The following is a 12,545-nucleotide window of genomic DNA, read 5'->3' as shown; positions in this document are numbered from 1 at the left end:
ATATCAAAAGTATTCTAAACGTTTTGTTCATGCTGATACTCCTATTCACTGGTATTGTTATCTATTAATCAATTGTGAAATACTTCCTTCGTAGGTAACTGAGACTCGCAGAATCCACTAAAATTATTCACATATTTATATGGGAGGGCACCTTGTCTTTTAAATAATTTGAACCGATCTAAAATATAATAATCTTACATTAATTTTGTTGTAACCATATCTAATTCTGTTAAATAAGATGCTAATTTATCCAGAGACAATGGCATAAAGCGGAATTAATCAATAAATCGAAAGTAAATTGATCTGTTTTTGAATTCTTTTGTCAAAGATAGATATCTCTACATTTTTAGCCAATACTTTAACACCATCAAATTCAGAATGTGTAAAAATTTCTCTTATAGTGAAAAGCAAATCGTAACCATTAAATGGTAAAATATATTGTACATTCTGCAATAGTTTTATACAGTACATTCGTACTTTTGACTTATTTAAAGTGTGGACAATACACAAAAACGTATTGAAAAGTCATAATTTTTAATTTTTACTTTTCTGAATGTATCTCTAGATGGCATTGTCAATTTAGACAGTGTTATTAATTTAGTTTTGGTGGAGAATTAAAAACGTCAGTTTACTCGTCAAGAAATTTATTCTCCTTCTTCGAGGACTAGATAGCCATATTTTATAAAAAAAAGATTATCTCTATCTATATACTACCTAGCATTTATGTGTATATTACAATTCTTTTAGTTTTTATTATCAGCCACCAAAGCTATTGTAATGTAATGTAGTTTTGCAAAGGTAGTCGATTCGATCAATCGATACGTTTGCGATTCGACATACTCGGAGTGCGAGAGCGAACGTTTAAGAGAGAGAAGGGGCGCGCGCGAGTTTAATTTTCAGTTAAGCCTCAGCTGTTGTTCAGAAAACCGCCAAAATTTTCACATTGTTTGTTTTGCCGTTTGCCGAAAAAAAGTTGATTGGATTTGGTACATGCGTGAGTGACAACGAAGAGCGAGATAAAAGCAACTGAGCCAGAAGCAGCGAGGAATTGGGGGCGCAGCACCCGATCCGGTAGCAAGGCAGAATCGTCGCAGTATTCCCCGGGAGAAGAAATCGTTTGCCAACATCGATTACGGCTAATCACCGTAATTGCACCTCCCTTTTTCCGCGCGACAAAATACTTCCGAAAGTATTTTATTATATGCGACCGTTATCGCATTGGCGCTTCCCGGATAATTGTAAATCTTATACGGGTGCGCCAAATCTTATTCGGTCTACCAGAAACTGTAATAACTAATCCTATTAAACGTCTTAATTTTTATTCACCGCATTACGTTATTTCGTTTCCCTTTAGTTTAACGGATCCGTCATCTGATATTTTTTTGAAACCGATTTCATCTAGGGAATAGTGGAAAGAAACATTAGTCTCCGTACACCTAAGAGAAAGCAAGTGTCACAAGTCAGGTGATTTAAGGTGAGTTCAACTCTATTGGTAAGGAGACATTGGAGCGAAAGTATCAATCGTAAAGGCGAATACACGTATACTCATACGTGATTAACGGAGGGGCGGTCAGCTCTGCATCGTGGGAGATTGTTCTTAAATAATCCCAATTTGCATCAGTTAATCTACCCCGTTACAGCTTACTAATATATTAATATTAAACCTCTTATCTACCCTTGCTTCATTTTTTAGATTTTCTTTTTACTTGATTTTCATTGAGTAAAGTCATTGAGAGCAGTTGGACATCAGTTGACAAGTAAAAAAATTATAAAATAATAAGCTTACTGATATTGTTTGCAAAAAAGGGAGTAAGTAAGAAAATATGATGAAGTTAGGTCATGCATCAAATGATGGTTGTTCACACAATAAATGTTAATTGATCCTTTGTAAATCAGTAGAATATTCGAGTTGCCTGTAGTAAAGTGAATATTTATTTGACATTTTACTGTGAACAGTTTTGGTTTTCGCTCCGGCAACAAGGACTGTTGATGCTTTGAATTTAAATTCCTTGGGTTCTGGCCATATTCTTATTATAGATTGTTGTTAAATATTCTGCTATTTGTGAATACGAGGGTGATCCAATAAGTACTTAGCCTCATCGCCACTCTCGCAAAAGAAATATTCTATCACGTAGTACAACCTTCTCGATGGTTACTGTCAAGATTTCAGCCGGATCGGAGTTGTAGTTTATTTTTGAGAGCGTGTGAAAGCAAGTGTGTTCGTTGATTTTTGAAAAATAGAAAAAGAGCAGTATCGGTCGGTGATTCGATTCTTGTTTTTGGAAGGGAAATCGCGTAGCGAAATCAAAAAGCATTTGGATGCTGTGTACGGTGACTCTTCTCCTTCGATGGCGACCGTCAAAAATTGGTTTAACGAGTTTCAACGTGATCGCACGTCGATTTTTGAAGAGCCACGTCCAGGTGCTCCGAAAACGGCTACCACGGAGGATAACGTGACGAAAATTCAAGATCTCGTATTGGCAGATGGACGATTGAAGGTGCGTGAGATAGCTAAGATCGTAGGCATCTCAAAAGACCGTATGGGTCATGTCCTGCATGAAATTTTGGGCATGAGAAAGCTGTCGCCCCGATGGGTGCTGCGTTTGCTCACTCCGGACAACAAGCGCAACCGTGAGACAACTTCGGAGGAATGTCTGACGCTGTTTAAGCGCAATCCGAAGGAGTTTCTGCGTCGTTTCATTACAGTCGACGAAACATGGATCCACTGGTATACACCAGAGACCAAGGAACAGTCGGAACAGTGGACTTTACCCGGCGAAGGTGCTCCGAAGAAAGCGAAGACTGCCCCATCGGCCGGGAAGGTGATGGTCACCGTTTTCTGGGATTCACAAGGTGTGATCTACATCGACTACCTAGAGAGGGGCAAAACGGTCACAGGGCTGTACTATGCCGAATTATTGGGCCGATTCGACGTCGAATTGCAGATAAAACGGCCCATTTGGCGAAGAAGAAAGTGCTCTTCCACCATGACAACGCACCGGCTCACACCTCCGCCGTCGCCATGGCCAAATTGGTCGAATTAGGCTACGAACTGCTGCCCCGTCCACCGTATTCTCCAGATTTAGCCCCGTGCGACTTCTTTTTGTTTCCAAACTTAAAAAAGTCACTCGCCGGGCAGAAATTTGAGTCGAATGAGGAGGTAATCGCTGCCACGGAAGCCTACTTTTCAGACCTCGAGGAAACGTTTTTTTCAGACGGGTTAAAGAAGTTGGAGCATCGCTGGGCCAAGTGTATCGAACTAAAAGGAGACTATGTTGAAAAATAAAACGCCACTTTTCCAAAATTTTCGTTTTTCTTTTGTAGGCTAAGTACTTATCGGACCACCCTCGTAAAGTCACTTAGGAGTGTAAAAAAGGTTTCTATATTGTTTCCCGCAACATTGGCCGAACCTAGCCATGTGTTTTTTCGTTATACAACACAAACTTGAACAAGTAATTATTTGCTTAGCAACATTGCTGTGAGCATTAGTAGATGCAGTTTACTGTGTCATCACCAAGATACACCTCGTCCTAGATAATTTCTATCCTTCGCCCCATTCTTTCCCTTCCCGTCCCCCCAGTCATAGCAAGAACCTTAAGAGGGAAGAGTGTTTCCGTGAACAGTGATATTATAAATATCAATGCATTGGCCTTCATCAGTCAGTTGTTTGAATTGCTCCAACTTTTTCGATTTTTGTGACTAGCACCCCTTTGGCCTCTACAAGATATGAGTCCCGAGATACGGGATAGCTACCCCGTATTGCCGCGTTCTGTCATTGGATCATTTGAATACTAAACTACTGTTGGATACTGGACTACGAACGTTATTGAATATGTCAGATCAAGAATTATTACATTAAATTTCTATCACCATAGTAGTGAGGGGTGATAAGATATCAAAACTAGATATCAAAATTGTGCTATTTTCTTGTGCTCTTCCACTTCAGTAACCGAGACCAATAAAGTCAATCATTCATTGAACCAGTGTCATGCATTATTCGACCCTACCGCCAGTTCACTCTATTAAATCTTCAATGAAATTTTCACTACGACTTGATCTTGAGTCGAAAGAAACCGTCTGAGTAAGCTACGTGCGTGATCAATAAGGTCTTTCAAGCTGGATTTCTGAAGTGAATTGAGTATTAGGGTAGTGCTATGTTATTGGGATAACTGTTGCTTCATTAATTTCTTGTTTTTCAATTATTTTCGAGCAACTGGAAACGGGAAGACACATTGAAAATGTGATCATCAATACAGATAGAGAGATAAATTTTAGACTTTTGATACTACGACAACCCTAACTTGAAGAAATGTCACTCTTACTTTTTAAAGAACCTTTGCTACGTTTATGAGGATACTTGTGTAAATGAAAATACTGAGCTCATGGCTTGCATATCGCAATTAGCCAGCCTTGGTTATTACGCACGATCATATTTGAATACTATATTTAATGATACTGAATCACGTTAATTGGTATAAAAAATACATTTATACCTCAATTCTCCTAATAACCTGTTACAGCAATCCTAACTGTTGACTGACTTCAATTAATAACAGAGAGTCATGGCTTTGCCGATTCGTTGGCTCTTGCAAGGATTTGTTCGATTCGTTCAGACTGAGAGTATATGCATATTCACTCTCATGTGTGTTTCTCTGTCCGAGGTGCGTTGGATGAGCTGATTGACAGAGCCACACAATGTCGCTTCTGCTTGTAGATACCTACACCTTTTAATCACACTTGCACCGCGTAGGTCGAAAGCGAAAGTGAGAGAATCGATCAAAGAGGCAGGAAAAGAAATGCGATTCCGAGCGAACATCGAAGTCTTTTTCTACCGGTCATAGTTATATTAATGTAGTCAGCCTATAGTATAGATGCGCACCTCAATGAATGTCAATTCGTTACATTATACGAGGTGTGTTCAAAAAGTAAGGTGACTTTGTATTTTTAAGAAAAAATATTTATTTATTTATCAATATTTATGTTGTCCCCTTCAAAGTAATCCCCATCAGATACAATACACTTATGCCAACGGTTTTTCCAATCCTCAAAGCACTTCACATAAGCACTTTTCGGTATAGCCTTGAGCTCTTCCAGCGATGAAGTCTCTATCTCTTCAATCGTTGCAAATCTCTGTCCTTTCATAGGTCTCTTTAGTTTTGGGAACAAGAAAAAGTCACATGGGGCCAAATCCGGTGAATATGGTGGCTGAGGCATGATTGTGGTGTTGTTTTTGGCCAAAAAATCTCTCACAAGCAAAGATGAGTGAGCAGGGGCATTATCGTGATGCAAAAGCCATGAATTGTTTTTCCACAATTCTGGGCGTTTTCTTCGTATTGCTTCTCATAAACGGTGCATAACTTCAAGATAATACTGTTTATTGACCATACGTCCATATGGTAAGAAATCCTGATGCACCACGCCATGGTAATCAAAGAAAACAGTGAGCAAAACTTTGACATTTGATCGAGCTTGGCGTGCTTTTTTCGGTCTTGGCTCATGTGGGCTCTTCCATTGGGACGATTGGACTTTGGTTTCGATATCATATACCCATGATTCGTCACCAGTTATGACCCTTTTGAGTAAATCTGGGTCGTCGTTGACGTCATTCAACAGTTCTTGAGCGATGCTCATGCGACGGTTCTTTTGGTCAAAATTTGGCAATTTTGAACAAACTTCGCTGACACACGTCTCATGCCCAAAACGTTACAAAAAATTTCATGGCACGAGCCAAACGATATACCAACATCCTCAGCAACTTCTCTGATAGTGGTTCGACGATTTTCCAGAACAATTTTCTTCACTGCTTGAACGTTTTCATCAGTTGTTGACGTGCTTGAGCATCCAGAGCGAGGCTCGTCATTGGCATCTTCCCGGCCATCTTGGAAGAGTTTGTACCACTTGTAAACATTTTTTTTACTCAGAACAGTTTCACCGTATGCCACCGTCAACATTTCAAGTGTTTCGGAGCACTTTATTTTATTTTTTACACAAAATTTGATGCAAATCCTTTGATCCATATTTTTCGATAGCAAGAAATCGCCGAGCACGCAAAAGACTTATAACCTTTACGCCTCTCACAACCAAACAAAAAATGCTATACACTTGAAACTTGGTACAGATGTTCGGAAAGAGTGTACCAACATAACAAAACAAAAAAATCGATAATCGAAAGTACGTTGCCCGTGAAATTTGAAAAGTCACCTTACTTTTTGAACACACCTCGTATACTATATAAATCCAATAGATTTTTCAATATTTTCATGTTACGCAATTTATAATACGAAAAATGACTTAACGTTTAAATGTAAAATATATCAGTGAAGTCTCTTCTTCTTAAAAAAAGTGTCAAATAACAATTAAAATAATTTTAATTATCTTTATAAAGTAAATGAATTATTCAAATTACGGTCACTCACGTGTGTGGAGTATCGCAATTTGAATAGTAAATGAAAAGAATATATGAATTTTTCAAGTTAGCTTTATTTTTTATTAATTATGTACATTTTTCCTAAACTCTTTTTTCTTTAGATATGTTATAACAGAATTACTTCAAAGTGATCTACACAAAATCATAGTTAGTCCACAGCGTCTTAGTGTAGACCATATTAAAGTATTTCTCTATCAAATTTTAAGAGGTAAGTAGCTACTTTGATTTTAATATATATGTATACTAGTATATTGTAACGAAGTACGACTGATAAACCAAGAATTAGTTGTAATCGCGATCGTACACATAAATCATTTTAAAATGGATGGATATGGCTGGCGCAAACGCCCCGACGGCTGAATAATATATTGGGCGTATATATTGATCATGCGCAAAAATATTACTAGAACGGGGATTGATGATAAGTAAAACCCAATGACACTCAATTAAATAAAGTTATTTCAACACATTTTAATAAAAAACAAAAATGGCATGCATACTAATCCAATAAAAGGTTAGGTGTTAGCGTCGACCGCCTCATTATGTTACATATCAACTTAGGAGTGAAGAAAATCAAGTGTCTAAAAGATAATATAGGGAAATGAACTAAACGGGATTTCAAAACTGGAGTAATATTAATTCATGGAAAATTATCCAATTTTTCGAAAAATGAAAATTTGTTCTTGAATTTGGAGGTTAAATTTGTAATTTTTTGAAACAAATGATTTTTTCCGATTTTGAGAATGATATCGAAGTTTTTTTAAACGAAAGACGTCATTTTGTAGTTCTTAGATCGAGCAATAAGTATATGACGTTCAAAAAAACTTTTCTTTTTAAAGTCATCCAGAAAACCAAGGTCAAAAGTCGATTGATGTAAGTGGAGATTTCATAGATTTTAAGGACATAATAGTTACATATATATGCGTAATGTTACTCAAGTTGATATTTAATGTGACATTGATAGAAATGTTGAAGGTTAATGCAACATTTCTTGAACGCTATTCATTAATGATAATCGCTATTTGCAAAGAAAAATTACTACTAGCATGTAGTAATATCCATTATAATTACTATGCATGTGTGTAATATATATATATATATATATATACAGGGTGGGCCATTTTAAATGACCCAGTCGATTTTCTCGGAAACTATGGGGGTTAGCGAAAAATAGTTCTGATGAAAGTTGCCCAACTTTGAGGGGCACATATCCCTATGACCTTGCTTTTGACCTCTAAGGTCATGTTCAAGGTCATTTGAAGGTCAACTTTGTTTTATTAAATAGGAACCCCTATTTTTGACCCCGGATTCGACAAGAGCGGAAAATTCTACGTTCAGATGAGGTAATATGAGTGGAGTCAGGGTTCGAAATTAGAACAAAGTAAAATTGTAATGTTTATTTTATTGTACTAGAGGATTACAAGGTCAAATACAACTTATGTCTGCTATTTACGAAGTTATTTATTAAGCATATTCTAAATATCATTCATTTAACCTCGAAGCAAATGTTCGAAGTTACCTCCATTTGCTTGGAGGCATAAATCGAACCGCCTCTGGAAATGGCGCACAGTGCCAAGCAAAGTTTCTCTTGGTATTGCAGCGCATGCTCGGCGAATGCGATCCTGCATGTCTTCTCTAGTTGTCGGCTGCTGTTCAAAAACAACATTTTTCAAATAGCCCCATAAATAAAGGTCTGGGGATGTGAGGTCAGGTGAACTTGCAGGCCAGTTAACTGGACCTCCTCGTCCGATCCATCTACCATTATAGTTTTCATCCAAAAAAGCCTGTACAATTCGAGCGAAATGTGGTGCTGCACCGTCCTGCTGAAGCCACATTCTTTATCGCGTGTGTAAATCAACATCTTCCATCATTGCAGGTAACTGATCTCTTATTAGCTGTAAATAACTATTCCCGTTAACGTTTTCTTTAAAAAAATAAGGACCGATCAAATAACCATTGATGATTCCACACCAAACCATCAGGCTACAACGCCTCTGGTGATTCACAGTTCTGTGCCAATGAGGATTTTCATTCGACCAATAGTGGCAATTATGCCTATTAAGTTCTCCGTCACTTTGGAATTTAGCCTCATCAGAAAAAAGGACATAGTTGAAAAAAATTGGATCATTCTGTATCATCTGTAAGGCTCATTGGCAAAACGCAATTCGCTGTTGGAAATGTGCAGGTTGTAACTCCTGGACCAAAGTAATATGATAAGCATGATATTTTAGGACTCTGAGAATTCTTAAAACTGTTCTTCTTGCTATACCATGCCCTCTTTCAATTCGGCGACTGCTGGTATGAGGATCAAGGTGAATGATTGCAAGAACAACCAGAACACGTACATCATTTGCGTCATACACGTGACGCCTGCGTTGCCTAACCAAACGTCCACGACGAGCTCTCTGAGTTATGCGACTTATTTGTCTATGATCTGGATGTTGTCGGTGAGGAAAGCGTTCAGCGTAAAGTCTAGCTGCAGCACGATAATTATTATGACTAGTCCCTAAAACCAATAACATAACCATAATCTCATTCGGCTGATAGTCAGGCATTTTTAGAGGTTTCAATCACTCAAACAAAATTAAGATCACGTAATTTCAATCGGAACTTCCAAGACTGATGGAAATAGAAAATTTGAAAAATTACTCAAATTTCTTGATTAATTTCCTTTTGATGATTTTCCAAAATTTGGAACGTAAAGGAATTGAAGTTATTTTGTTTTTGTTAAGTTGAAGAATTTTTCATACATTTGTAGTATGATGTTGCATTAGTAATTTTTTGCAATGAATATTTAATTGACATGTAACATCATTCTGATTTTATGTCATTACAAAATACAAATAATAACTTTAAGAATATCATCTGAATTTTGGAATGGTGAGGTCAGAATATGACAATAAATATCTACATAATTCTTTAATGAGAAAAACATAAAAATGAAAGCTTAGTCTGTAACCGAAGATGAAGGCGGAATGACCTTGAACATAACCTGAAAGTTCAAAGGCAAGGTCATACAGATATGTACCCTTGAAAGTTGAAGAAACTTGTTTGAAGAGTTTACGCTTAACCTTAGGCGTCCCAGATTATTCCGGCCGGAAAAATTACCTGTACATGGCCTTGAGGTTCATGCAGATCCCATACATATTACCTTATCTAAACGTAGAATTTCTCGCTCTTTCCGAATCCGGGGTCAAAAATAGGGGTTCCTATTTAAAAAAACAAAGTTAACCTTCAAATAACCTTGAACATGACCTTAGAGGTCAAAGGCAAGGTCACAGGGATATGTTCCCCTCAAAGTTGGGCAACTTTCATCTGAACTATTTTTCGCTAACCCCCATAGTTTCCGAGAAAATCGACTGGGTCATTTAAAATGGCCCACCCTGTATATATATATATATATATATATATATATATATATATACGAGGGTGGTCCGATAAGTAATTAGCATCACCGCCCGATAGCGCCACTCTCGCAAAAGAAATATTCTATCACGTATCACCTTCTTGATGGTTACTGTCAAGATTTCAGCCGGATCGGAGTTGTAGTTTATTTTTTAGAGCGTGTGAAAGCAAGTGTGTCCGTTGATTTTTAAAAAATGGAAAAAGAGCAGTATCGGTCGGTGATTCGATTCTTGTTTTTGGAAGGGAAATCGCGCAGCGAAATCAAAAAGCATTTGGATGCTGTGTACGGTGACTCTTCTCCTTCGATGGCGACAGTCAAAAATTGGTTTAACGAGTTTCAACGTGATCGCACGTCGATTTTTGAAGAGCCACGTCCAGGTGCTCCGAAAACGGCTACCACGGAGGATAACGTGACAAAAATTCAAGATCTCGTATTGGCAGATGGACGATTGAAGGTGCGTGAGATAGCTAAGATCGTAGGCATCTCAAAAGACCGTATGGGTCATGTCCTGCATAAAATTTTGGGCATGAGAAAGCTGTCGCCGCGATGCGTGCCGCGTTTGCTCACTCCGGACAACAAGCGCAACCGTGAGACAACTTCGGAGCAATGTTTGACGCTGTTTAAGCGCAATCCGAAGGAGTTTCTGCATCGTTTCATTACAGTCGACGAAACATGGATCCACTGGTATACACCAGAGACCAAGGAACAGTCGGAACAGTGGACTTTACCCGGCGAAGGTGCTCCGAAGAAAGCGAAGACTGCCCCATCGGCCGGGAAGGTGATGGTCACCGTTTTCTGGGATTCACAAGGTGTGATCTACATCGACTACCTGGAGAGGGGCAAAACGGTCACAGGGCTGTATTATGCCGAATTATTGGGCCGATTCGACGTCGAATTGCAGAAAAAACGGCCCATTTGGCGAAGAAGAAAGTGCTCTTCCACCATGACAACGCACCGGCTCACACCTCCGCCGTCGCCATGGCCAAATTGGTCGAATTAGGCTACGAACTGCTGCCCCGTCCACCGTATTCTCCAGATTTAGCCCCGTGCGACTTCTTTTTGTTTCCAAACTTAAAAAAGTCACTCGCCGGGCAGAAATTTGAGTCGAATGAGGAGGTAATCGCTGCCACGGAAGCCTACTTTTCAGACCTCGAGGAAACGTTTTTTTCAGACGGGTTAAAGAAGTTGGAGCATCGCTGGGCCAAGTGTATCTAACTAAAAGGAGACTATGTTGAAAAATAAAACGCCACTTTTCCAAAATTTTCGTTTTTCTTTTGTAGGCTAAGTACTTATCGGACCATCCTCATATATATATATATATATATATATATATATATATGTAACTTAAAATGAAAACTTAAAATCAAGAAATGTTACATTAACCTTGAAAAAATCTATCAAGGTCATGATAAAATATCAACTTCAGTACCATTGCACTTATACATGTCTATTATGGTCTACATCTATAAAATCTCTAATTACATGAATCGACTTTGACCTCGGTTTCCTCGATGACCTTAGAAAAAAATATTTTTGAAAATTTTCTTCAAGATATTCTTATCGCTCGTTCCATAGACTGCAAAATGATGTTCTTCGTTTAAAAAATTCATTAGCATTTATTTTCGAAACTCAGAAATAGGTTAACAACAGGTATTATTAGGATCGAGCTATTAATACAACTAACTGAAAAAATCATAACACCGACGAGAGAGAGGTTGCTTAGCAACGTAAATGTTCTTTGGCTCTTCAGATGAGCCACGCATAACAATATTATTTTTGTCCATTTCTCTTATGGTGATATTTCAAGATAATACGTAATAATTTGTTAAATAAATCTTTTTCAATATCAACATTTTCATATTTCATTTTCGATTTATTACTTTTCACTCTAATATTATGGCTATTTTATTTTATCGTTATTAATATTTGAATTATAATCATTATTGTTAATGTGTAAGTTTTCAACATAGCGTATATTATAGAGACGTTTAAAAAAATCATTATCAAAATTTTGAAATTAATTTGCTGATCTATTAATATTTACAACTTCAATATTTTCCATTCAAATAATATATCATATTAATTAGATAAAAATAGGAGTGATGGCGGCTCAGTGGTTAAGAGCTCAGGTTGTTGTGGAATTTCGTGAGTTCGAGCACCAGACATATAAAAAAAATAATGATTCCGATAGTTCGGATTCCACCTTAAAATGTAGATACAGTCATGATACGTGTAAAACTTTCTCCTCTACTATTTCAAAGAATGATGGGGAGGTGGATTTATATACTAATAGATATAGGGAACCATAACGTAAGCATAGATACTTAGAGTACCTCTGCAGAGTTTCACATGGATGTAATTGTTAAAAATCATAATAACAATAAGCTAAATAACATTGCTAAGCCTCTGTTTGCTTCTGAACACGTTCTCTTTCCTTTATTAATGCCCTAACTGCTGATATTTTATAAGATAATATTTTAATCATTATTTCTTTTAAAGTATTATTACTTACAAGGAAGGGTCCCCAGGTGTACCTCACCTATTTTGATGATATTGTAATATGTTATACTAGTCGAGAAAATATTAGATACCTATTTTCTTCTAAGTGCTAACTCTCTCATTTTCGAGGTGGAAATCACTCTTAATGTTCATCCCTAAAAACTATTTGGAGTTTCTGAATAAAATAAATGTCAAAAAATTTCTTATAAAAAT

General features: G+C 37.3%; 2 protein-coding genes across 7 annotated transcripts in view; one reads left to right on the top strand and one right to left on the bottom strand.

Annotated features, from left to right (window-relative positions):
• The window catches only part of LOC131675535 (serine/threonine-protein kinase NLK), a 709,408-nt gene that overhangs the window by 215,337 nt on the left and 481,526 nt on the right, over window positions 1–12,545 (top strand). For all 6 annotated transcript variants that reach the window (XM_058954550.1, XM_058954551.1, XM_058954552.1 and 3 more), the window contains one exon: window positions 6,529–6,635. In XM_058954550.1, coding sequence (XP_058810533.1) covers window positions 6,529–6,635 — 107 coding nt within the window. The remainder of the gene's footprint in view (window positions 1–6,528; window positions 6,636–12,545) is intronic.
• The window catches only part of LOC131675536 (uncharacterized), a 488,580-nt gene that overhangs the window by 197,220 nt on the left and 278,815 nt on the right, over window positions 1–12,545 (bottom strand). The gene's annotated exons all lie outside the window — the stretch shown is intronic.

Source organism: Phymastichus coffea, unplaced genomic scaffold (assembly GCF_024137745.1).
Source record: "Phymastichus coffea isolate CEN01 unplaced genomic scaffold, Cenicafe_Pcof_1.1 PCOF00025, whole genome shotgun sequence".
In the NCBI taxonomy this organism is placed as follows: Eukaryota; Metazoa; Arthropoda; class Insecta; order Hymenoptera; family Eulophidae; genus Phymastichus; species Phymastichus coffea.
The sequence above is the reverse complement of the archived record's forward strand: the minus strand, read 5'-3'. Positions and strand labels throughout refer to the sequence as shown.